The sequence below is a fragment of the Ochlerotatus camptorhynchus genome, unplaced genomic scaffold (assembly GCF_037179485.1).
Source record: "Ochlerotatus camptorhynchus isolate MF236.1 unplaced genomic scaffold, CSIRO-AGI_Acam_v1.1 ptg000467l, whole genome shotgun sequence".
Lineage (NCBI taxonomy): Eukaryota > Metazoa > Arthropoda > Insecta > Diptera > Culicidae > Ochlerotatus > Ochlerotatus camptorhynchus.
Window position 1 is genome coordinate 195,332 of NW_027040953.1, and position 26,707 is coordinate 222,038.

At 42.7% G+C, this 26,707-nt stretch overlaps 1 protein-coding gene across 1 annotated transcript in view; it reads right to left on the minus strand.

The window, feature by feature from the left end:
• Positions 1 to 3,611: 3,611 nt before the first annotated feature.
• Positions 3,612 to 26,707, minus strand: part of LOC135712280 (protein yellow-like) — a 31,881-nt gene continuing 8,785 nt past the window's right edge. The window contains exon 2 of the mRNA XM_065235244.1: positions 3,612 to 5,162. Within this exon, the coding sequence (XP_065091316.1) occupies positions 3,760 to 5,162 (1,403 nt within the window). The 3' untranslated portion in view covers positions 3,612 to 3,759. The remainder of the gene's footprint in view (positions 5,163 to 26,707) is intronic.

Genomic DNA, 26,707 nt, shown 5'->3' on the forward strand with positions numbered 1-26,707 from the left:
CCATCTGGCACTGATTTTTAATCTGTGCCTCCGACCTGGCTACGTCCCCTCGTGCTGGAAGTCAGCTAAAATCATACCCATCCGGAAACCTGGGAAGGATCCGTCCTCTCCTTCAAGTTATCGACCAATGGGTTATCAAAACTGTTCGAAAGAGCACTGTACCACCGGCTCCTAAAATCTGCCGAACAAAGCAACATCTTACTCGAGGAACAGTTTGGTTTTCGGAAAGGTCGTTCGACCGTCTACCAGCTGACTCGAGTAACAAACATTCACAAACGGAACAAGTCTGTTTCGAAAACATCTGCCATGGCGTTGTTTGATGTTGAAAAAGCGTTCGATAATGTCTGGCATGATGGCCTGGTGTTCAAATTGCAGCAGTACGGTCTTCCAATCTTCCTAGTGAAGATAATAAACAACTACCTATCTGAGAGGACGTTCCAAGTCTCTCTGAATGGCATCACATCGGATGCTTTCAACATCGGTGCCGGGGTTCCACAAGGAAGCATCCTTGGCCCCATTCTACTCAACCCGTTGACCTCCGCTATGCCGGCTCTCCCTGTTGGTGGATCGTTGTCTCTGTTCGCAGATGACACATCCATCGTCTACAAGGGTAGGGTCATCGGAGCTCTGACTGCCAAACTTCAGAGAGGCCTGGACGTCCTGTCTGAATATTTCAACAGCTGGAAGATCCGTATCAATGCGGCAAAGACCCAGGTCTTTATCTTTCCACATTCAAAATCTCCCAGACTTGTTCCGTCTGAAAATAATAAGATCTGTTTAAACTGCTCAGTGGTGGAATGGTCCAAATAGGTCGTGTACCTCGGGCTAACACTAGACAGCAAGCTTCTTTTCAGGGAGCACGTTGACAAAACGAAAGCCAAGTGCAACATCTTGATAAGATCGTTGTATCCACTCATCAACAGGAGGTCTACCCTGTCCATGAAAAATAAGCTTGCTGTCTACAAACAAATCATCCTTCCTGTAATCGAGTACGGTATGCCAATCTGGGAGAGTTGCGCAAAATGCCATCACCTTAAACTCCAAAGGATCCAGAACAAGATCCTTAGGATGGTCCTAAACAGTCCCCCACGGACTAGAAATTCTGAGATCCACCTCCTGGCTGGAATTCAGACATTAGAAGAACGGAGAATATTCATCCTGGAAAGGTTCAGAGACACCTGTCTGAGAACAAATCATCAGATCATACGTGATCTAGCACGTTAGGTTAAGTTATTCTCGTAGTTAGGTAGGTTATCACTTTTTTTCAATTCAAATAAAACAAATCCCCAAAGGGGTATTCTGTAAACTAGTTGAAAAACGCAAATATTAAATAATGATAAATCAATGTACTACCATAATCAACAGAAATAAACATAATTTTACTACTACTAGATGAAGAGAATCGATCAAACTCACTTGCAACCCTGCTTCCAGGTTTGATTACAAGAATACAACTCTGGAGAGCATTTTGTGTGGTCGTTGGGAGTGTGTGGTTCTGAATATGGTGATGAGTGTGCAACATGTTACACTATTACATCCTCCTTATTCGCACACGCCCGAAGATCGGAGGCGAATGCCACTTCGACTTGATTTGTCTAGAAACGATAATCTGATGACTGTGTTGGGGAAGCAGCATATGCATGTACGTAATTGGTAGATTTGTTAGTTATTTCTACGCTTTTGGACAAAGCTTGACATTTACCACTTTTTCAATTGTTTCTTGGTTTAAATCAACAGTCGGTAGCAATGCTTTTGATGCGTAGAAATATTTCTGATCAATTGGTGATAAAATTATCGCAATTGAACCAGGGGCAGCTGAGTTATTAACGTTCAAAATCTTTCATAATTTCGTAACATTTTCCATTTTTGGTTTTCACAAAGTGTACCCCCATATAGAAATCACAGACGTAGCCCTACGTCAAAAAGGAGGTCTACATAAATTATAAATTGCTGACACATGGACTTAACCTACGTAGTATTGCAAGTTTTATCAAGTTCTTAAAACATTCTATAAGTCCAAATTATAGGCAACAAGGTTGTAATAAATCCAAAATTGCTATTTGGGCAATTGGTTTCCCCAAATGTGGAAATTATCATCAGGATATATATTTCAACTAAGACCACCAACTGCTCAACTGATAACCAATAATAAATTGAGGGATGCTATAAACCACGCTTAATTGGTTACTGATAATGAATATTGAGTTCGAAACATTGATGAAAATTGATATCAACACTTCTATAAACAAATTCCTAGGTAAGAGGAGTCGTAACCTGATTTAGTTTAATTGGGTGTTAAAACAAATGCAGATTAGACAAAGTATTTTCAATTAAAAAGGATTGTCGCAAGTACCTGTTTTTATTTCATATGTGCAAGAATTTAAAACTTGTTATCAAATCATAGGGTGGTTAAGACGGCCCTGTTGACAACTGTATCAAAACCGAACACTTCATAATTTCTCAATAGTGATGGAGTAACATGACATGCACTAAACTAAGGACATGGTGAAGGACGGGTCAACCAGCAGACACGCTGAACTGGAGTAAAAACGGACAAGCAAAGATTTACGACTTGCAGAATAAAAACGCGACCGATCTTAAAACTGAGGCAAAAGAACGTGAGAATGCCGGCTCTCAACTTAGTGTTTTCGATGACGTACAGGACGCACATGAAATTGCAGACAAGCACTAGCCACTAGCTGAGCGAGCGTAACATTGTCCAGCAGGTAAAGTCTCAAGGACGTTGAATCAGGAATAGTTTAAAAGTGGGACCTGTAAAAGTTGTGACCAGCCATGCATTAGGCATAGCGAGGAGGGCCTGCATGATTATGCAACGTAAATTGCGTACCTCGTTGCATCATAACCACTCAAGCGACCTTGAGTCCCGATCAAATTGACTCCACTCCAGACTGATTGACCTACACTTTCCCTTCTCTCGCAACGCAATCATTGTCGGTCTTTCAATTTAAGCAGCAAACTGAGACCCCCATCAAACGAATTACCATTTCGAATCAACCTTCCTTATTGGTATCTGTCCCTGTCACGATAAGCGTGGTTAAGTACTGTAATTTGGGCCGATTTACGTTGACCTCAGGTCGTAATCCATCCTCAAGAACGCAATTGTCTGGCAAACCCGTTCCTGATCGATTTACTTCACTTTCACAATCATCACCACCTTGTTTTTCGTTGTTTTGCGACCTTCCGACCAAACACACGTGTGCTGGCAAAACCCTTTCACTCTGTTTGCAAAACGACCGAGACGGCCCCACCTCTCCAAAACTCGTCCCATAAATTTGTCATCGAAATGGGATCGTTACACGGCTTAGTTTTGAATCACTTTCCGGTCGTAATTAGCTTCGATTAATGAACTGCTGTGTCGGGAAGTCGGGTGTTGTAAATTGTACAATATTAGTGCAATTGCATTTGCTGATTTTACGGCCTGAATGCTAGCAGGGTGCTGAAAGCTCACATTAAGACCCACGATGGAGCTCGGAATGGCTAACAAGATACGACAGATGGCGGTCATTAGAGGAGAGTGATCAAGTCGGACCGGTTGGCGGCGTTCGTCGTCTGGCTCGGGAGGGAAGTCAAATATTTTAAACTCAAACGCATTTCATAACAAAAATCTTAATTTATTCGACTTGTGTACATTCGTTCGATCGATCTGCTTACACACATACACAGGAGTACTGATTTACACTGACAAATAATTTACCTAAATTTCCCTAAACAAAAGCTGCCTGCACCGCAGTGGACGGATTAGTAGAACTGTTGCTTCCAGGCTTCCGGTTTTTTGTCGGCTGCACCCCAGTACCGGTGGCCACCGTAGGGTCCGTGCTCGTGATCATGATCCTGATCGTGGTAGTGGCCCCCGTGCTGGTGGTGGTGGTAGTCCCCGTGGCCATTTCCGTGCGACTGGTATTCAACGCCGTGGTACTTGTTGAAGTGGTACGCCTTGGCGGTCGTCGGATATTGCTGGGTCGTGTACACGTGAGAACTCGGGTGGTCATACGAAGGGATGGAGGTGTACTTGGTCACTGGGGCAACGGTGGGGGCGTACGAGGTAGGTGTGTAGCTGGCAGGCTGTGTGTACCCAGTTGGGAGTAGGGTAGAGCCCGGGTAGGTACTGAGTTCGGTACCTCCAAATTTGGGCCGAATGGCACCTGGCCGGACCGATGGCTGGACGTCACACACGGTTCCGGCGACCAGGGTGCTCAGAGGAGCGGTGAAAATGCGGAAGTTGATATCGCTGTAGTCCAGCTCGGCGATCAGGAACACTGGCATACGGTCGGAGATGACCCACACGTTCTCCTCTGCATCGATCTTGACGTCAGCGGGGAAGACCAGTTCAACATCGTCGCGATCGACGATTCCGTGGTATTCGGGGCTGTATGGGAGCGACGAGTGCCAGCAACCGACGGCGTTCTGATCGATCAGGTTGAACAGCTGCAGGCCGGTTTCGCTCATCACACGGGAGGTGGTGTGGGCGTTGGGTCCTCGTTCCTTCAGATATTGGAACTTGTGGAAGCTCTCTTCGGCGCCTTCTTCGTCGCGCAGGACCTGAGTGGAAACCATGAATTCACGGTGGCTGGCCAGCGGTGAGAAGTACATGGTACGGAAACCATCGGCTTGCATCGGGGACAGTGACATTCCGAAGATACCTTCCTCACCCCATTGGAAGTTCAGGCCGGCAACGTTGAAATCACCGCGCAGAGGGTCTGGGAAGAAGAAGCTGTGCTCGAATCGCCAGGACTTGTTCTTTTCGAAGGAGTACGCAATCAAACCGTAGCCCAGCTCATCGGACATGTACGCGAAGGTGTCCTCGCAGCTGCGGCCCATATCGATGGCAATGTTGGCAATGAAGGTGTTCTGGTTGGTGTCGTCCGCACGCAGTTCGTAGCGCCGGATGCGGGTGTTCGTCTTCAGGTCGAAGATGTTCAAAGCGTACGGGCACAGCTGCTGGGTGGTGTTGCCAATACCGACGGTACCGGTATCCAGGACCCACAGACGGCCGCACTTGTCAGCCTTGATGCGGTACACGGTGGATAGACCGTTCTCGCAGTCTCCGGCCACGTTGGTTGCCCAGCTTGGGTACGGGATCAGCGGTGGCGATCCTGAGGGCGTCTGGTTCATGTCGATGTAGTTCAGGGTAGATGGGATGCCTGCGAAGAGAAAGAATGGAACATCAGTAAATTTCCACCGGGCAATCAATCACAAGGCGAAGGTTCAGTTGGTGCGTCAATTAGCAATTTTGCAAAAAATAAAAGTGCATTAAGCGATCGGTTCAATCGAATTATCCAAGTGGTGAAGCGACCTTGAACTTGGCAGCGATATTGGTGGCGCCTTATGCGGCTGCTCAGCCACCTCGTTTTCGCGCTTTGCATTCATTCATCTTCCATTATTCATTGAGCGAACGCGAGGTTTAAGGTAGGTCCAAAACTGTTGGGCTGTTGAAAATGGTTGAGAGCTGAGCAGTCGTTGCATAAGACCGGCGCGCAGCAGTCGTTTTTGGGATTGATTTCACTGATCTCTTTTGAGTGACTGACGGACGGACGGCGGCAGCAGCAGCAGCGTTGAGATCTTAATCGCCCGCCCGGTTTCACGTTATTGCTAAGGAGCTGTCACGAATGGTTATTTTGGATGAATGCATGCATGCGGTGCTGCAGGTTAGGTGTTGAAATGGATTTTCGACTGTCAAAAGCGATCATGTTTCGATGGTGGAGGGAGATCGGATTTCACGAAGCTTCTGTTCTGCGGCTGTTTGCAAATCAAGCTGAGCACCTGAATGGGGAACATGAGTTAATTGATTGCAGTTTAAGTTTGGTTATTTTTATTTAGAGTCAGATTTACTCGAATTTGGTATGGTATGCACGCTAAAAATGAGCTACTAATCTGTGGGTTGGAAACAGCCCAATTCTTGAAAACGGGCGGGTTATACGGGCGTTTCTAGAGGGCTTAAGAATATTTTTTTTTGACGCTCCAGATAGCTTCAGAAGCCCTATGGATTAGCTTCTAAGACGTTATTAGTCAATTCAGGTAGCTCTAAAGGTTGATAGTAATGACCTTGTGAGTACATTCTAGATATTATACAGTCTGTGGCTCAACTCCAGAACCATTATTTTGATGAATATCCCAAGTAAAAATTTGGGTTTTATGAAGGTTCTGCAGACAATGATTGAGACTTGTAGAACGCTTTAAAACATGGGAATTCAGTTTACATTCCTTTAATGTCGGATTTTGGCAGCATTTCTCCATTTTTATAGCACGGCTGATCGGTGCTTACGCAATGCACGTTCCTTGTGGGATTTCAGCTATTTGGAGTTCAACTCTGATTTGAGGGTAATTAGATAAAGTTAACGGCCTGTTGTCTTTGGGACAGTCGTTGAGTAGAAAATTGCCAATTTTTTGGAGATACATAGGCTCCAGCAAGTTACAACCTGTTCCTCCGGAAAACCCGGGACAACAGTAAAATTGATCAAATCATGAAACTGATCCTAGTGGTCCTAGTGAAACACGGTTCGTTAGACATCGCAACATGTTCAATCGGAACCAATTCGAGTTGCGATTGGAATACAAACCCTGGTGGCCACTGAGTGAACCTCCACACGATCCAGAGCAACCAACCCAGTGGCAGGCGCGTAGGCAACATATTATACCGTGACAGCGGGCCCAGCACAGCAAAATAAACGATTTGAGCCCGGGACATGCTGCCTACTGTCAAACGCTGCTGTTGGTATAGGCCTTGTCACTGGCCTGAGAGCAAACGCCAAACAGGTAATTGCTTCAGTGGAAAACTGATCATAGAGCACAACAAATTTCTTGAAAACAAAAGATCGAAGGACATAAGGTAGTTGGACAAAAGGTCGAAGAAGAAAAGATCGAAAGGACAAAAGGTCGAAAAGACAAATGGTCTAATGGATAAAAGGTCGAATTGAACTTAGAGGGACATAAGGTCGAATGAACAAAAGGTCGAACTGAACTTAGAGGGACATAAGGTCGAATGGACAAAAGGTCTAAATGGTTAATAGGTCGAATTGTTGGAGGATAAAATCGGTGGCCATCTCAAATATTTTCCCTTCTTTCAATCATGAGCAGTTATTTGGGAAATTAAGATACTGTGTGCATTACTGTAATTTCAGAGAAAAATAAATGCCTTTCTCTAGATTATTTTCCTTCATTTATCATTAGCAGTTAAGTTCTCTTAAACCGGAGTGAACATTTTCTAAACATTGTTTTATCCTTTTATCTATTCGACCTTTTTACCCTTCGACCTTTTGACCCTTCGACCCTTCGACCTATTGACCCTTCGACCTTAAGTTAGATTCTACTTTTTGTCCATTCGACCTTTTGTCCACTTTGACCTTTTGTCGATTCGACCTTTCCTCCCTTCGTCCTTTTGTCGATTGGACATTTTGCAACAATTATGCAAAGTTTCATGATCTTTGGCTTGTACCCGAGATGCAGTGATGAATTTCCTGCTGTGACCCAAGCATGTCTGTCCTTCTATAGATCCGGAACATCCAGGAAGTGGTCATTTCGTGAAACTGCTCCCGTCATTTTTTTTTTCGATGAGACTTGAATCCTAAATATAATGACAAATTTGAGGTTGTGACTTAAACATGGACCCTGGTGGCTATTGGACCGTCCTCTGAGATCCTGAATGTCCGCAAAAGTGGAAATTGCATGAAGCTGATTCTTGAAGTTTTCTGAATTCTCAAAAATCCCGGAAAGTGCTATTTCCTATGAACTTCTTTGAGAATCCCTATGCATGGACAACAGTCCTGGGAGCTTCTATGAACATCTCTGAAATGTCCAATTAGCTTCGTCGAGAAGTCCTATGAACTTCTCCGACAAATATTATGGACTATTAACTACTCAAGAAGTACTATGGACTTGTTTGAGAAGTCATAGTAGCTCCTTATATTCCTGAAAATTGATGTCGATATTGCCGAGAAGGCTTACGTTTCAATAATACCAGAAAGCTCCATGGACATCCCCGAAAAGCCATATGATCTTCTCCGATAAATCCTGATGTTCTACGAACTCCCGGAGGAATTCCTTGGCATCCTTGAGACGTCCAATGGACTCCCCGATAAGTCTTGCTAAGTCCTATGAACTTGCCGAGAAAGCTTATTGACTCCCCTGAGCAGTCCTATGGATAGTTCTGAAAGATCCTAAGAACATCCGCGAGATGTCCAATGAACTTTCTTGAGAAGTCCTATGGACTCCCAATAATTTCCAATAATCCCCGAAAAGTTCTATTGTCTCACAAAAATCCCGGGAAGTTCTACGAACATTTTCAAAAACTCCTACGAGCATCCTCGAGAAGTCCCATGAACTTTTCCGGGAAATCTTATGGACTATGAACTTGTTTGAGAAAAAAATATTAACTCCTATTTCTGAACAAGTTTTCTGAAGTCTTATGGACTGAGCAGTGTTCTGGAAGCTCAATAATCCCGAGAAGTACTATGGACATCCCAGAAAATTCATATGAACTTCCCCGTAAAGACCAATGAACTTCCCCGTGAACTCCTTTGAACTTCTCCGAGATATCTTATGGACTATGGACTTGTTAGGGAAGTCCTATGAAATCATCTTCGGGTTAATTGCTATGGACATCCCCGAAAAGTCTTGCGTCCCAATGATCCAAGGAAGACATTCCCGGAAACTCCAATGAACTTCTACAAAAAAATCTCATTCATCCCCATAAGAAGTCCTATGGACATCTCTAAAATTTCCTATGTCATCTTCCAAAATGTGCTACGAAGTCCCACAACCAGCGTATGGGCATTCTCGAGAAGTCTTATGGATTCCCCCGAGTAGTCCTCTGAAGTCTTATGGACTGCCTTCGAGAAGTTTCATGGATTAGCACGAGAAGTTTTCTTAAGTCTTATGGACTGCCCTGAAGTAGTCTTCTGGAACATCAATAATCCCGGAAAGTGCTATGGACATCCCCGAAAAGTCATGTGAACTTCCCCGTGAACTCCTTTCTCAGGATATCTTATGGACTGTGGGCTTGTTAGAGAAGTCCTATGAACTCATCTTCTGGTAAATTGCTATGGACATCCCCGAAAAGTCTTGTGTCCCAATAATCCAAGGAAGACATTCCCAAAAACTCCAATGAACTTCTCCAAACAATCTTATTCATCCCCATGAGAAGTCCTATGGACATCTCTTAAATTTCCTATGTCATTTTCCGAGATGTACTACGAAGTCCCACAGCCAGCGTATGGGCATTCTCGAGCAGTCTTATGGACTCCCCCGAGAAGTCCTCTGAAGTCTTATGGACTGCCTTCGAGAAGTTTCATGGACTAGCACGAGAAGTTTTCTAAAGTCTTATGGAGGGCCCTGAAGTAGTCTTCTGGAACATCAATAATCCCGGAAAGTGCTATGGACAACTCATAAAAGTCATACGAACTTCCCCATGAAGACCAATGAACTTCTCCGAGATATCTTATGGACTATGGGTTAGGGAAGTCCTATGAACTCATCTTCGGGTAAATTGCTATGGACAGCCCCGGAAAGTCTTGCGTCTCAATAATCCAAGGAAGACATTCCCGAAAATTCCAATGAACTTCTCCAAAAAATCTTATTCATCCCCATGAGAAGTCCTATGGACATCTCTAAAATTTCCTATGTCATCTTCCAAAATGTGCTACGAAGTCCCACAACCAGCGTATGGGCATTCTCGAGAAGTCTTATGGATTCCCCCGAGTAGTCCTCTGAAGTCTTATGGACTGCCTTCGAGAAGTTTCATGGATTAGCACGAGAAGTTTTCTTAAGTCTTATGGACTGCCCTGAAGTAGTCTTCTGGAACATCAATAATCCCGGAAAGTGCTATGGACAACTCATAAAAGTCATACGAACTTCCCCATGAAGACCAATGAACTTCTCCGAGATATCTTATGGACTATGGGTTAGGGAAGTCCTATGAACTCATCTTCGGGTAAATTGCTATGGACAGCCCCGGAAAGTCTTGCGTCTCAATAATCCAAGGAAGACATTCCCGAAAATTCCAATGAACTTCTCCAAAAAATCTTATTCATCCCCATGAGAAGTCCTATGGACATCTCTAAAATTTCCTATGTCATCTTCCAAAATGTGCTACGAAGTCCCACAACCAGCGTATGGGCATTCTCGAGAAGTCTTATGGACTCCCCCGAGAAGTCCTCTGAAGTCTTATAGACTGTCTTCGAGAAGTTTCATGGACTAACACGAGAAGTTTTCTAAGGTCTTATGGACTGCCCTGGAGTAGTCTTCTGGAACCTCAATAATCCCGGAAAGTGCTATGGACATCCCCAGAAAAGTCATATGAACTTCCCCGTGAACTCATTTGAACTTCTCCGAGATATCTTATGGACTATGGACTATGGACTATGGGAAGTCCTATGAATTCATCTTCGGGTTAATTGCTATGGACCTCCCCGAATAGTCTTGCGTCCAAATAATCCAAGGAAGACATTCTCTAAGACTCCAATGAACTTCTCAAAAAAGTCTTATTGATCTCCATGAGATGTCCTTAAAATAGCTATGTTATTTTCCTAGATGTCCTACGAAGTCCTCTGAAGTCTTATGGACTGCCCTGAAGCAGTCTTCTGGAACCTCAATAATCCCAAGAAGTGCTATGAACATCCCAGAAAAGTCATACAAACTTCTCCGTGAACTCCTTTGCGCTTCTCCGAGATATCTATGGACTTATTAGAGAAGTCATATGAGCTCATATTCCGGAAAATTGCTAAGGACATCCCCGAGAAGTCTTGCGTCCCAATAATCCAAGGAAGACATTCCTTAAAAGTCCAATGTATTTCTCCGAAAAATGTTATTAATCCCCATGAGAAGTCCTATGGACATCTCCTAAAATTCCTATGTTATTTTCCGAGATGTCCTACGAAGTCCCACAACAAGCGTATGGACATTCTCGAAAAGTCTTTTGGACTCCCCCGTGAAGTCCTCTGAAGCCTTGTGGACTGCCCTCGAGTACTTTTATGGACTACCACGAGAATTTTCCTGAAGTCTTCTGGAACCTAAATAATCCTGGGAAGAGCTATGTACATCCCCGAAAAGTCATATGAATTTCCCCGGAAAGAAAATTTGAAACTTCAGTTTGTCCAAGAACAATGTTCTAAAAACTTCAAAGAAACTCTAATGAAGTTCCTTGAAGGTGACGAAATTTTTGAAAACTTTATGTTAGTTACATTATCATCAGAAACATTTCGGGAACCTTCAAGTCGTTCTGAAAATTTCATAGAAATTCCAAGAAATTAAAGCAAGTTCCGAAAAGATTAGCGTTGTTCCGAGAACTTCAAGAACGTCCAGAAAAACATGGAAGTTTTATGACCTTTCATGGTAAATTCTAAGGAAACTTCGGGCAAGTTTCGAAAACATTAAGGTGCTTTCATCAGCTTCTAAGAAACTGTCCAGGAACATCGGGGACATGCGGAGAACTTCTGAACTTCAGTGAACTCCAGGGAACATTTTTAACAAGTTCCAAGAACCTCAGCGAAGCTAGGTCCAGAGATCCTCAGGGATGCTAAAAGATCTTCAGGGCAACCCCAACAACTTTAGGAACGTCCAGAAATTCGGGACAGCACAAATTTGAGAATCGTTAAGAATTTCCAGGATTTTCAGGGTAGTCCTGAAGAAATACTGAATATTTTAGAAAACTTTAGACATATGTGGTGAACTTTTCAGAAGTCCAAAGATTTTCAGGGAAGTTCTATTTAAGCAGTTCAAATATTCTCAGAGATGCTCCGAGTATTCACAGAAAGATCAGAGAAGTTTAGAGCAGTTCTTTTAATTGATTGCAGGAACTTTCAAGAAGTTCCGAGAGGAATTATGGAGTATTAAAATTTCTGGAAATCTACGGGGTCTTCAGGGAAAATTCATGGGTATCAGGAAAATTTTCAACTTAAGTGATATTCCAGGAACTTCCTTAAAATTTAGGGAACGTTTGTGAAAATCCGAGAACGTCTTAAACATTTTGGGAACTTCAGGAGTGTTTGGAGATTTTATGGAAAGCTCCATAAGCTTCAAGGAAGTATCGACAAATTTAGGGAAATTGCGGGAGCTTTTTTAATTTTTTTAAAGCGATTAATTTAAGTAGTTCAAATATTCTTAGAGATGTTTCAAGTATTACCAGGAACTTCAGGGATCTTCATTGATTAACTGCAAGAACTTTCAAGAGTTTCCAAGGCAGTATGGAGTATTTCTAGAGTTTCTGGAAATTCGTGGGGTCTTCAGGGAATATTAGTAAAATTTTCGAGAACTTCTTGAAAATTTTGGGAATTTCAGGAGTGAATGGAGATTTTAAGAAAAGTTCTATGAGCTTCGAAAAGGTATCAAAAACTTCCGGAAAATTGAGGGGATTCCGGATAGAACAAAAATTTTCCAGGAAGTTTTATTCAAGCAGTTTCAATATTCTCGGAGTTGTGCCAGAAACATTAATTGATTAAGTGCAAGAATTGTCCAGAATTTCCGATGCATTCTGGAGTATTTCTAGAAGTTCTGGAAGGTTCCTTAAATATCTGGAAATTTACGGAGTATTCAGGGATTTTCTTTTGGAACGTTAGATATATTCCAGAAACTTGAGGGGAAAATTAAGGGGATTCCGAATAGAATAAAGATTTTCCAGGAAGTTTTATTCAAGCAGTTTCAATATTCTCGGAGATGTGCCGAGTATGTACAGGTAAATGATAGATCTTCATTGATTAACTGCAATAATTGTTCAGAATTTCCGATGCATTCTGGAGTATTTCTAGAAGTTCTGGAATGTTCCTTAAATATCTGGAAATTTACCGAGTCTTCGGGGAATATCAGGATTTTGTTTTGGATCGTAAGATATATTCCAGAAACTTGAGGGGAAAATTGAGGGGGTTCAGTATAGAACAAAGATTTTCCAGGAAGTTTTATTCAAGCAGTTTCAATATTCTCGGAGATGTTCCGAGTATTTACAGGAACATCAGAGATCTTCATTGATTTAGTGCAAGACCTTTCCAGAATTTCCGATGCATTATGGAGTATTTCTAGAAGTTCTGGAAGGTTCCTTAAATATCTGGAAACAGTTCAGGAAATATCAGGATTTTTTTGGAACGAAAGACATATTCCAGAAACTTGTTCAAAATTAAGGAAATGGAAGAGAAAACCCGAGAATTTCTGGAACATTTTGGGAATTTCTGGAATGTCTGGAGATTTTAAGGGATACTCCATTAGCTTCAAGGAGGTATTGGAAACTGCAGGAAAACTGCGGGAGCATCCGGATAGATCAAGGATGTTCAAGGAAGTTTATTTGAGCAGGTTAAATATTTTCAGAGATGTTCCGAGTACTTACAAGAAGATTAGAGAGCTTCAAAGCAGTTCCATTGATTAAATGCAGGAACTTTCAAGAAGTTCCGACGAGTTAAAGAGTATTTCGAGAATTTTAGGAATGTCTCTACAGTTTCTGAAAATTTACGGGGTCTTCATTGAAGTTCCATGAATATAAAGAAACATTTTGGAACGGAAGAGATATTCCTGGAACTTCTTGGAAATTTAAGGATGGTAAGAAATTTTTTTGGGAACTTCAAGAATTTTTTTTAAATTTTAAGAGAAGTTCAAGGAAGTATCGAAAACATCAGAAAAATTGCGGGAGCTTCACGATCGATCAAAGAACAGTTCAGTACAACAGCAGCTCGCTGTATTTTGCGGGAATTATTAATTATTTTTTTAATAATTGAGAGAAGTCTAGAGAACATTATTGCAGTTCTTTAAAGCAGTTCCAATTACGTCTATACTGTCAGAGCAGTTCAAAGCTCTGAAAGAGCTAGGCATTTTGTTTGAGCTTTTCAGTCTTTAAGGAAAAGTGATGATTACAGTTAATCATCGTTAACGTTTCGATTCAGAGTTTGGATCTTCATCGGGAATAGACAGTACAACTTAATATCCCCTGAAGACGGCAAAAGACCGAAGATTTACCCACACCCTAGTGTCAATTGCAGGGAACTAAATTGTGTTTACATTCCGAGATTTCAATTTTGGGCGCTGCTTAAAAGGGGAGATCATATGAAAAATCAGCTAGTTACCAGCTCTAAACTTACCATGACAGCACTGGTTTGGACATGTTTTGATTATCTAAAGTTTCTACCCTAGCAGCACACTTGTCACTGAACAATTGTGGTTACTTATGTGCAACCCATTCCAGTCACAATCAAGTTGCAGCAACTTATTTCGATGGAAGTGTGCTGCTTGGGTAGTGAACCTGAACTCCAGGACGATTTGGAGAACCTAAGTGTTCTAGACATGATAATAGATCGTGCACGACGCGCTACTGATCAAGTCTTGATATGAACTCCAGGACAATTTGGAGAACCTAGAACATCTGGACTATGTGGAAATGGATTGAGACCATGAGTCTGTTTGGGCATATTTCGATACTGCAGACATTGCCCCAATCTTGGTTGATCTAGTTTATCATCTCACCTAAACTCCAAGACGATTTGGACAATCTGCAACATCTCATATACATGAAAATGGATCGCAAGTGATGCCAATTGACTCTATGGATCTACTCGAGCTTATTTCGATACTACCGATGCAGTCCCAGTCTTGGTTGACCTTGCAGATCAGTTGATGGGATCTTCAAGATAATTTGGAGAACCAACAACATCTGGAATACATGAAAATAGATCGTGCTTGATGCTCATAGCTAACATTAGTCTGCTTGGACAAAATTCGATACTTCAGACAATGTCCCAGTCTTGGTTGATCTAGTAGATCAAATCAGCTGAACTCCACAAATGAGTAGTTCCATGCCAAATGGCGGATCGGAAAAACTTGACCTTCTTGGATTCGCAAGAAACTCTGCATAATTGTTTGATGTGGGCAATGATTCATATTTTTGCTAAAATAAGGCCATTTTGAGTCATGTAAAATTTTCAAAATGGCGTCTTTGAAATTTTCAAAAAAATATAGCGCGGAAACGACACTTATGATCAAAATGACGTCTGAGATTAATGTGTAGAGAAAAATATTGTCGTTCTAGGAAAAAAATATGTAAAAATCTGTTTTTTAGTGATTTCAAGTAAAAATTTAAAAAAATTACACCCAATATATCTAACAAATGTCTAATTTTTGATTTTTTAGAAATACATCAAGAAAAATGCAAATTTTTGGAAGTTTACAAATACGGACATTTAAAAATTAACAAAACCGTAGAACATGACCCAACAAACAATTTGAGTTTATTAAAGGCTGAATAAGCTAGTTTTTAGCAAAGACAACAAATCAAGAAGACTAGCAACTCTTCCATTTTCTCATACAAACGCTATGAGACAGGTACAATCGCGTCATCTGCCGCTCAAAGGTAAATGCTTTGAACGAATTTGATAGCAAAGATTACATCCTCAGAAGAAGGGTTTGTGTATTTGCTCATTTTTCTATGCGTTGCTTCCACCTTCACTCAAGTGCAGCGCTACTGTATCTGTCGCTTGGATTCTGGTAAAGTTGCCAGTCTTCTTGATTTGTTGTCTTCATTTTTAGTTTAATAAGTAAATTTTCGTCTGAATAAGCTCTTATTCTGCTTCCAATGTTTGTTGGGGAACTTTTGGTCATTTTTTCGGAAATTCCTCGAAATTCATGGAACTTCAGTAAAGTTCCTATAATTTCCTTGAAGTCAATTGAAGTGCTCAGAGGTTTTCGAAGCCACCCTGAAGTTGTTGTGATTCACCTGAAGTTTTTGATACTGCCCTGAAATAAATGATATTGTTCTAAAAATCTTTAAACTTCCCTGAAAATTTCTGACCTTCTTTGAAAATCACAAAATAAGTCTAAAGTTTTCACAAATTTTCAGGACTTCTCTGGACTCTGGAATTCCTTGAACTTCCTGGAGTTTCTCAACATGTTGCTGACGTTCATGGTTTGGGAAGGTTTTAAATTTTAAATTCTGAAGCAAGCCTTAAGATCTCAGAGCTATCCTGATTATCTCTAGACCAATCTTCCTTGAGGTTCTTGAATCTTCTGTAAAATTTTCACATCTCTCCTGAAGTTTTCTGAACTTTTCTGGAGCATGCTTCTAGGTAAGTTCTCTACGCTTGATTGAAGTGTCCGAAATGTTACAGAACTTCGAAATTTCCTTTCATTCCTCAGAACTTCTTCAAAGTTCCTATAGTTTTTATTGACTTCCCTGAAATTCTTTACCTTTCCTGGAGTTCTCACTACTCTTCTGATGATGTTCCGGGAATTTCCTTGCAATTAATAAAACTGCCCTAAAGACCTCTAAACTCTAGATCGAGCTGGAATTAGGGTCTAACAGCTTTTGTAAACAATGGTCTGTATCGATGGTTTCTAGAAATTCAAGACTTGCCTACGCAAACTAGCATCCTCATCAGGTAGTACTTCCTTTAAGAGCTTTCAACTCAACTGAAGTTCCTGCAATTTTCCTGAATTTAATAGAACTGCCGTGAAGCTATTGGATCTTAACCGACGTTCGCGAAACTTTTGTGAAATCTGTGGAACAATCCAGAAGCAATCGAAACCTACCCTAAGTATCTAAAAGCTTCTATGCGGTTCGGTCTTAAAGATTCCAGAATTTCCTCTAAATTATTGGAATTTCTAAGAAATTCTCAGATCATCCTAAAATTTCACAAAACTTCATGGACCTTCATTTCAGTTCTCGCAATTTTTCTGACGTTCATGGGATTTTTAACTTCTTTGAATTGTTGCGTACTTTGTTCTTTAAACAAGTTCGTTTAGTTAATCAAACGCACCTGGAGTGCTCAGAATTTACGAGAAGTTTTTGGAACTTCCCTCAAATTTTCACAATTTTCCGGATGCTCATGGAACTGCTACGAACTTTCCCGAAGCTCTCTGAATTTTCTAAAGAGCATTGACCTAATCTCACGTAATCTGAAGTTTCTTGAAGGTCTCGTATAGTTTCTGGAATTTTCTTTGAAGTTAATGGAATTGCCATGAAATTCTCAGATCATCCTAAAATTTCACAAAACTTCATGGACCTTCATTTCAGTTCTCGCAATTTTTCTGACGTTCATGGGATTTTTAACTTCTTTGAATTGTTGCGTACTTTGTTCTTTAAACAAGTTCGTTTAGTTAATCAAACGCACCTGGAGTGCTCAGAATTTACGAGAAGTTTTTGGAACTTCCCTCAAATTTACACAATTTTCCGGATGTTCATGGAACTGCCAAGAACTTTCCCGAAGCTCTTTGAATTTTCTAAAGAGCTTTGAGCTAATCTGAAGTAATTTGAAGATTTTTGAAGGTCTTGTCTAGTTTCTAGAATTTTCTTTGAAGCTAATGGAACTGTCGTGAAATTCTCTGATCTTCATCTTAGTTCACGAAGATTTCCTAATGAAGTTAATGAGACTACATTAGAATACCCTTAGACCTGTGAAAGGGTAGTTTAAAAGATCCTAGTATGGTAATTAAGGCCTTGATCACCACCAAAAAAGAATCAATTAATTGGAAAGTTTCAACATTCCTAAGCCATTGAAAACGCTCAGTAAGTGCGTAGCTACTTTATGACCCTGTCGAACTAAAATGTGGGTGCCTCAATTGCCGAAATCGGTAACCTATTGAAGATCTAACAAATAATTATAGCCTTTCTCAACTTGCCCCCGGCAAAGCAATCAGCGATTCTATAACAGTGCCTTCGGAGAAAATTTCCCATCAACGTTCGCAAAAACTCCACCGAGCGAACCCAGGCAAGCCAAGCGGCATTGCCCCATGCCACGCCCGCTTAGCCGCCGAATTTCCCAAGCTCAAACATGTGTAAAACAGCACCTTATCGCGATCCTACGACTTCCAAAAGCTCGCGGGCTGCTCGCTCGATTATGCCGACCAATTCGACCTTGACCAATTTGCTCAGCTGCACGAACATAAGGAGTTGGCCAACAGCAGCGTCCTTTTTTTTCTCCGAAGGAGCGTAACGGAGCGTAACGCACAATCACGCTCAACCGTTTACAACACGCGCAGTGGGTGTCGGTCTGTCGGTCGGATCGATGTTTTCATGTTGGATGGATTTCGACGACAAACGTTGCGTGATACACACCCGTCAGGTTGCTCGTTGCTGCATTTGCTAATAATCTGCCACCGTATCAGTTGCGGAAAGTGAGGGGGGCGGGGGAGGCAACTAGCGAACCACATTACTTAAAAGTAGATGAAGTTGAAGACGGAAAAGGCACTTCTTACGTTCGTTGAGGCTGCTACTTCTGTCACTTGCCGCGCGTAATGTTGTCTCATTTGATTTGATGTTTGTCTCTATGACATAAAAAAAGTTGCCCCCTCGGGCCTGACTTGAGTTGGGTTGAATGTGGATTTAATTGACTCATAATTAGATTGTTTATTTGAGAGCGAATGGAAGTCGTAAAGTTGTCCGCAGTTGAGTGTTGATTACTTGATCAGTCATTGAACGTTCTGAAAGGACCCGGTGTTGGAATTTCGAAAACGATTGCTCTGATTTGTTCGAACGGAAGCTCTGAGCTGGAAACCTTGCTGTGACCTCGCCTTGGAATCCGTCAAAACTTGTCACTGCGAGATTAATTGACTGCGGTTGGTCATTTATGTTTTATGGGTTGGGTTTTAGCCAGTGCGCATTTTGCGGTCAGCAACGTAATGGGGCTGTTTTACAACGCGTTTACCACGAACTGAACGCCCCAGTGCACATGACATCAAGTACGAGTGACTCGTTCCCATTGACGTCGGAATTTGGACGTGAATTCCGTGCATTCACAACAGGTCACAACCAGAAAAAAAAACAAGCTTTCCACTTTTACTTTGCGAAGAATTCAACTGATGCAAATATTTGAACCACATTCGGCTAAGACTTCCAGCAGTTATTTACAAAATTGATGTTTTTGTTTTCCTCGTTCATGTTGTCGCAGTCAACGGCGACGACAAACAGACACAGTTGTCAGCGGGAATTGAAAATAAGGAAATTACGCGGACGTTTACAAATTGTACCTTTTTTTTGGCGGAACATTATCACGGTGCTTTTCGGTGCAAAGCAATTCGAATCGGGGTCGTTGAACGTTCCAGATTGAAGTTGAATGAATGTTTTGATTTTCTCAGCTCACATTGAGATTTGATAGGTTGCTTGCATCTGAAATATGAAACTTTATTGTCAGACATTTTACCGGGAAAAGGGTTTTTTCTAGAGTTGAACTTGTTGGAGTTCGACCCTATTCCCCTACACTCACGACTGTTAGCCGACAGCTGTCATTCGACCGGATGCTATCGCAGTCATCTTGTCACCAGAGAATGAAACGTCATTAGTAATCGCCGGCTGTACAGTATTAATTATAACTGTAAGTCGTGTACCGACCGCGTGTTCGCCATGCCTGGGCCACAACCACCAGTAACAGGTAGCACTGCGGATCAACCGTTCAAGGAAACAATCTTGCAGCTCCTAAGCAACCAACAAGTACTGATGACCCGGATGGCGGAGCAAAACGAGCTAGTTCTTGATTCCCTAGCGAGCAGTATTACTGAGTTCACTTACGATCTGGCAAAGGGATGCTCATTCGATGCATGGTTCTCCACAGGTATGCAGATCTTTTTGAGAAGGACGCATCCAAATTGGACGACGGCGTGAAGGTACGGCTACTGCTTCGAAAGCTATACTTCATTCATTCTTCCTAAACTCTCCAAGAAATTTACCTTCGAGCAGACGATGACCAAATTGAAAACCATTTTCGGCAGTCCAGTTTCTACCTTCCACCGTCGGTACCGGTGTCTCCAGACGGCGAAGAAGGAAAATGAAGATTTAATTACGTACTCCTGTAGGGTAACAGCTTGCGTCGATTTCAAGCTGAAGGAGCTCAAAGAGGACCCGCTCAAGTCCCTTATTTTCGTGTGCGGGTTGAGATCATCTAAGGACGCTGTAGCTCGACATGTTGTCCAACGATGGATGTCGTCCAATACAACGATGTAGGAAATGCTACAGAGCAAATCCGCCGCCAACACAGCAGCTCATGGGCGAACTGCCATCGTCCAGAGTCACTGTGTCTCGACCGTTCGCTAAAACTGGTGTGGACTACTTCGGACCTGTCTTTGTTCGTCTCGGTCGACGTCGTGTCGCCGTTAAGGCCTACGTTTCCGTATTCATCTGCATGGCATCTCGTTTGGATTTATCCACCGATCGATTCCTACAAGCACTTTGCCGTTTCATGGGACGGAGAGGCAGATGTAACGATATTTATAGCGATAACAAACTTCGTCGAAGCACGGAATCGACTCCAGGAACTGTTCGCGATGTTGCGAGACAGTAAGCACCAGGAAGCGGTAACCAAATACTGCATAAACGAAGGCATCCAATGACACGTCAATCCTTTGAATGCTCCTCACTTCGGCGGTTTGTGGGAGGTGGCCGTTAGATCAGCTAAACATCATCTGCTCTGCTTGAGTCGTTGGAGAAGAACCGATTTCGCCAGAAGATTTTCAAACTCTGCTCGTGCAAGTCGAAGCTTCGATGACCCGAACGACCTAGAGCCATTAAAACCAGATCATTGCTTGATAGGTTCATCACTCCACGATCTACCTGAACCTGATTGGTTGAATGTACCTATAAACCGACTTAACCACTATCAACAACTGCAGCAGAAGTTCCAAGGATTTTGGAACAGATGGCGTAAGGAGTATTTGTGCCAACACCAAGGATGCACAAAACGCTTGGGTCCTATGAAATCAATCGAGGTCGGCAAATTGGTGGTAGTTTGTGACAAGAACCTACCCCTAACACGGTGGAAAATGGGGCGAGACCGGAGTCCCATCCGGGTGAAGACGGAGTCGTAAGAGTTGTAACGTTAAAAACGAAAGATGGGTTCCTCAAGCGATCAGTAGAAGGGATCTGTCTGCTTCCTAGCCTAGACAACACAGAAGGCACTCATCAGCCGATCAATCATGATGCTCAACCGACGAACACCCCCCAATCCTAATCCCTTCTTTTTGTTTCAGAAATTGCAACAATTTCACGGTGGGTGAGAGTGTTCGGAATCCAGATCCCCAGTCAACTACAACCCTGGCCTTCATCTATTACAGCTGAGCAGTACAATCAACGATCAATACAAAACTAACGATTTTACATTGGCTCACTACTTGACTAGCCTATTGGTCCCAAGCAAATCGATTACCGTATCCCATTCTAGTCGAAATTCTAGTACTACACTATGTTAGTTTTGATTCGCTATGAAAGTTTGACCGATAAAATGAGGGGTTCGTGGATTTTCCTATGTTTCGACGGGTGCATCGATTAGCTTGGGACCGAAGAGAGTACCAGAGCTGAGTCAAAAAGTTGAGCACGTTTCTTCAGGACCTTCTGGTCTTAGAGTTACATGTATGGTACAACGCGTACAACCGCCGGGCAGATTTGTTTACGTTTGGCTTATTGGCTACAGTCTAGACCATACAATATATACCATCCAATGATGGGGATAAGGAATCGGGCCGGTTTAGGTATATAGAACTCATCTCTTCTATGGTAGCTTAGATCTAAAGAAAAGATAAAGAGTGTCAAGAGAGGAGGATAACGTCCGATCAGTGTGTCGACCTGGCTTGCCAGACCATCGACCGGCAATATCCGTGACGTCACGCGCTGCTCTGGATAGAAATGGAATGTTTTGAGTAGTGAACAGGTCGTCGAAGAGACCTCACCGAAGAGAGTCAAACCTTGTATTTAATATTTGTTGTGTAGTGTAGATCTTTATATTGATCCGTTTCATAAATGTAGTGTTTTTGACTAAGTGTTTCCATCTAACGAAGAGTTTTTTTTTGTATTACCGAAACGGATTAGACCCTCCTGATACTACTCGCTGCATGAAGATCCTTTTTTAAGATTAATTCGAGACTGGTTGAATGATGGTGCTACCGTTCCTACCGTTTCTCAGTGTTGGAGCTCTGATCGAATTTTATCCGCTACAATATCGATGGTGAAAAGGTTCAGAGCACAACAGCCGCGGACATCCGGATCCGCTTGCTGTCGAAGATAAACGAAACGCAGGACATCACACCGGTTGAAATGCAGCTGGACTCGGGTTTGGACATAACCATTATATCCAGGCAGAACTGGATCAATGTCGGGGTACCTCAAACGTCTCCACCGGACTGTTGAATCCCCGAACAGCGGAGATAGACTAAACATCGAGCCCATGTTCCGAGCAACGTACACTATCGGCGGAACTCATAAGGAAGGTAATTGCAACGTTTGTTGTTCTGACCTTACCCTGAATTTTCGAAGCTCAGATCTTATGGATGATTTTGGGCTCGAGGACGTACCAAGTTGGTCGGTAGCCAATCGTATGGGACTGTGCACTAAAACACAAGTGCATCTCACATCTCAAGTCGGACGCTCAGCCAGTATTCAAGCCCAAGCGGCCAGTTTCGTACAACATCGAGGCCGTAGTTGAAGACGAGCTGAAGCGGCTTGAAGATTTGGGTATCATCACACCAGTGACATACGCAGATTGGGCAGCTCCCGTCGCAGTTGTCTGCCAGCCGAATGCGCTCGAATCAAACAGCTACCCGCTTCCATTCCCGGAAGACATGTTCAATCGCATGGCGAATTGCACAACGTTTAGCCACATAGATCTTTCGGATGCTTATCTACAAGTTGAGATCGACGAGGAAAGTAGGAAGTCCGTCACCATCAACACCCACAAGGGGCTCTAGCGTTTCAATCGGCTTTCCCCCGGTGTCAAGTGTGCACCCGGCGCTTTCCAGAAGATCATGGATGCCATTCTAAGTGGACTCCCGTACGTACATCTCCGTATCTCGACGACATCCTTGTCGGTGATCGCAATGCTGAGGAATACAAACAGAAGCTGTACCGTGTTCTACTGCGCCTTCAAGAGTATGGATTCACGGTAAAATACATGCGTCAGCTTCTGGATACGGAGGGCATTCGTCCGGACCCGGACAAAGTGAAAGCAATCATCAATATACCTCCTCCGCACGATGTTCCTACGCTTCGTTCGTACTTAGGTGCGATTAACTCTTACGGAAAATACATTCGGGAAATGCGTACACTACGCCAACCTCTGGATGAGCTGCTCAAGGAGAGTTCCAAGTACAGTGTTCATTTGATCGTTTCAAGGAAATCCTCCAGTCACCGCTCATGCTGACGCACTATAATCCTCGCCATGAATTAGTTGTGTCTGCAGATTCGTCCAATGTGGGCATTGGTGCTAGCATTGCACACCGATTTCCAGACGAATTTACCTTGCATCCCGAAGCCTGATGCCAGCTGAGTCCCGGTACAGCCTGATAGAGAATGATCTGCGGAAGGCAGTTTGTTCCTCAGACCGACCACAAACCGGTTCAAAGCGTGGAAGCGTACACAGCCGGTTAGCAAATGTGGACTCTTACTATGCTTCTGTATGACTTCCGGATCGAGTACATTTCCACTGACCATTTCGGACATGCAGACATCCTTTACCGCCTAAACAACTCACATATTAAGCCGGACGAGGACTATATCATTGCGTTGATTGAGGTTGAAACTGTCATTTGCAACATCGTCTGCCAGATAGCGAATGAGACCAGCCAGGGTCGGAGTGTGATATCAAGTTTCTGGAGGTCCAGCAGTTCTTTGCGCGTCGCGATTCGCTGTATGCTGATGCACAGTGACCGGATCGTAGTCCCGAAGAAGCTGCATCAGAAAATTCTCCAACAACTGTACAGGGGTCGATCGCATGCGTTCACTAGCGTGCAATTTCGTTTATTGGCCCAATATCGATGACCAAATCACCACGCTAGTACGCGCTTGTCAGGAATGCGCCTCGGTTGCAAAAGCTGATACTAAGACAAAGCTTGAATCGTGGCCGACCCCCGAGAAACCTTGGCAGAGAGAGCACGCAGATTTCGCTGGTTCCATCAATGACACATACTTCCTTCTAGTGGTGGATTCATTCTCCAAATGCTGTTACAGTGTCGAATCTTCGAAAGATCTTCGGAAGATTTGGTGACCGACAACGGTCCGCAGATTACTAGCGACACCTTCGAGGAATTCTGCGAGACAAACGGGATAATGCATTTCCAAACAGCACCGTTCCACCCCCAAAGCAACTGACCGGCAGAACGCTTTGATGACACCTTTAAAAGGAGTGTCAAGAAGATTCAGGCTGGAGGGGAAGACCTGAAGATCAACACCCTGTCGTAGTGTGCCTGGTGGGAAATCACCTGCTGAAATCCTGCTTGGCCGACCCATGCGCACCTTTTTGGAACTCCTTCGTCAACCCAGCAAGTTCACCAAGCATGACAACAGCAAGCAAGACCGTCAGTTCAACACAAAACATTGTGCGAAGGAGAAGAACTTTGATGTGCAGCACAAACTGTATGGATAAGTTCACCAAGGCAACAACTGGAGCTGGATCGCTGGAGAAATCGTAGAACGTGTAGGACGAGTAATGTATAATGTGTGTTTAATCCACTCACACAGCAATCAGCTACGGAGACGTCACGACGATTGTAATGGGAGGACCCGATCAGGCAGAGTCAACCATTCCACTTAATATATTGCTGGACACTTGGGATCTAAAGCCGTCCGAAGATTTGGCTGCTACTGGAGCAGCACCACCACTAGCTGAACCGGAAGGGATAAATGAACTGCAGCGAGAGTTCTTGCGAGGGCTCTTCGAACCGTCTACTCCACAACGTCGAGCTCGAGTTCCATTTCGAGTACCTGATCCAGATGAAAAGACTCCTGCGTCGCTCTTCGAGACAACGGCATGCACCGGTACGCTACATGCCGTACCAGCTCTTCTACACTCCTACACTCACGGCTGTCACCCGACAGCTGTCATTCGACCGGATGCTATCGCAGTCATCTTGTCATTAGAGAATGAAACGTCAATAGCTATCGCCGGTTGAACAGTATTAATTATAACTTTGTATTTTGTCGTAAAATAAAGTTTATTTGTTTGTTAAGTGACATCACTCGGTTCACTCTTACATCGTAACAGAACTTATAGCTGTATGTAATCAAAGTCTACGGATGCCATCAACATAAGGCTTAAACATGAAGCATTGTTTTTTTTTAATCAATACTGAATTGTAATCGCTTAAGCTGGGTTTAGATAGCGCAAGTCAATTGATCAAGTCAGTTGAATTCAACTGACTTGAACGCCAATTGAACGTGTGAACCATGCCATTCAACTGACTTGATCAACTAACTTGAATTGAAAAAGTTGAACCAGGCTCAACTTTTCACGTCAATTGAATTCAACTGAGTTGATCATTTCACTTGCCTAGCCTAAATCCAGCTTTAAGGTTACAGTCCGGAAAACTCGTGCGCAACATTTGGGAAAGGAGCCACCCGAGCAGAGAATGTAAACAAAATCTGAATATTTTGATACAAGCGTACTTGATAACAAGTTCTTGGCAACCGTGTGGTCGAGTTAACAGTAATCATAACAAAAATGAGATCTAAATGGTATATGAAGGGTACAATGGTGGGCACATTTTCGTTAAATCGTAAACCGTCAATTTGCCGCGATATTTAAGGTACACGATTTAACGTTTCCGTTAAATGTGACAACCGTTAAAGAATTGATAAACGATCGGTAAATTGTGCCTCGTCGTTGATTTTACGTTTATGAATTTGTATACTAGGATTAAATCTTAAATGCACGATAAACTGATTAATGGGCGTTTAAAGACGGTATGTTTCTGAACCATCTTGCCCCTTAAATGCGGCACAGCGGGCCTGGCTGCTTTGATATCTGTTGCGAACCTCTGATGTGTAACATATATCAAAAGGACAAGAAAGATGATGGAGGTATATCCATCATTTTCCAGGATACTTTCAAGAACTGGCTCTGTTGATGTTAGATTAGATTGAACAAGACTAGTTTGAGTAAAAGATTTTGAAAAATGTAAGCCGTTTCACTTCAATTATGTCAGAAATGTTAATAAGTCTAGCCTTTCATATATATTCTAGCCTTTCATATCCATCATTTTCCAGGATACTTTCAAGAACTGGCTCTGTTGATGTTAGATTAGATTGAACAAGACTAGTTTGAGTAAAAGATTTTGAAAAATGTAAGCCGTTTCACTTCAATTATGTCAGAAATGTTAATAAGTCTAGCCTTTCGAGTATTCAAGTCCCAGAGTCTTGATGAAGAATGATATTAAAATCTCTTCTTAGCGTGAACGTTCCCATATTTTTCGAAGTTTTTATCAAAATCTGGATCTGGCACAGGCAGCTGTTCGATAGCAACTATTGTTGCGGTGCTTGCTTATTGTGTGAAGTTCGTTCGATTTAGAGGATGACGATTCTCGACATTTTATGAATATAATGCTTTCCCGGGAATCGGGAATTACCGATAATTTTCATTTTATCGCATATCAAATAGCAACTACAAGATCAACTTTTAGTCCTTGCTTCAAGTTAACTCAGTCTGTTGACTTTTGCTGATATCACTTTGGCTGATCTTGATTCATGAAATACGACTTCAGGTTCGAACGCTTCTTATCACAAAAGTTGGATGATGATGAGGAAACTCACTCTCTTTCGGTCTAAGTTGGTGGTTGGGAGAAAGTGTTCCAAGTAGCTCATTCAATGCAAATTTGTGTTGGATTGTTTTGGCAATGTCAGTGTTACTTGTACTAGGTACCGTGCGTTTAGAAGTGTGTTCATGAATGCACTGAGTAAGTTTTTATCTAAGTACATCAAGCTTCACTTTTGCCTCTGTCTGCACTGATTCGATGAAGATTGGTTATTCTCATC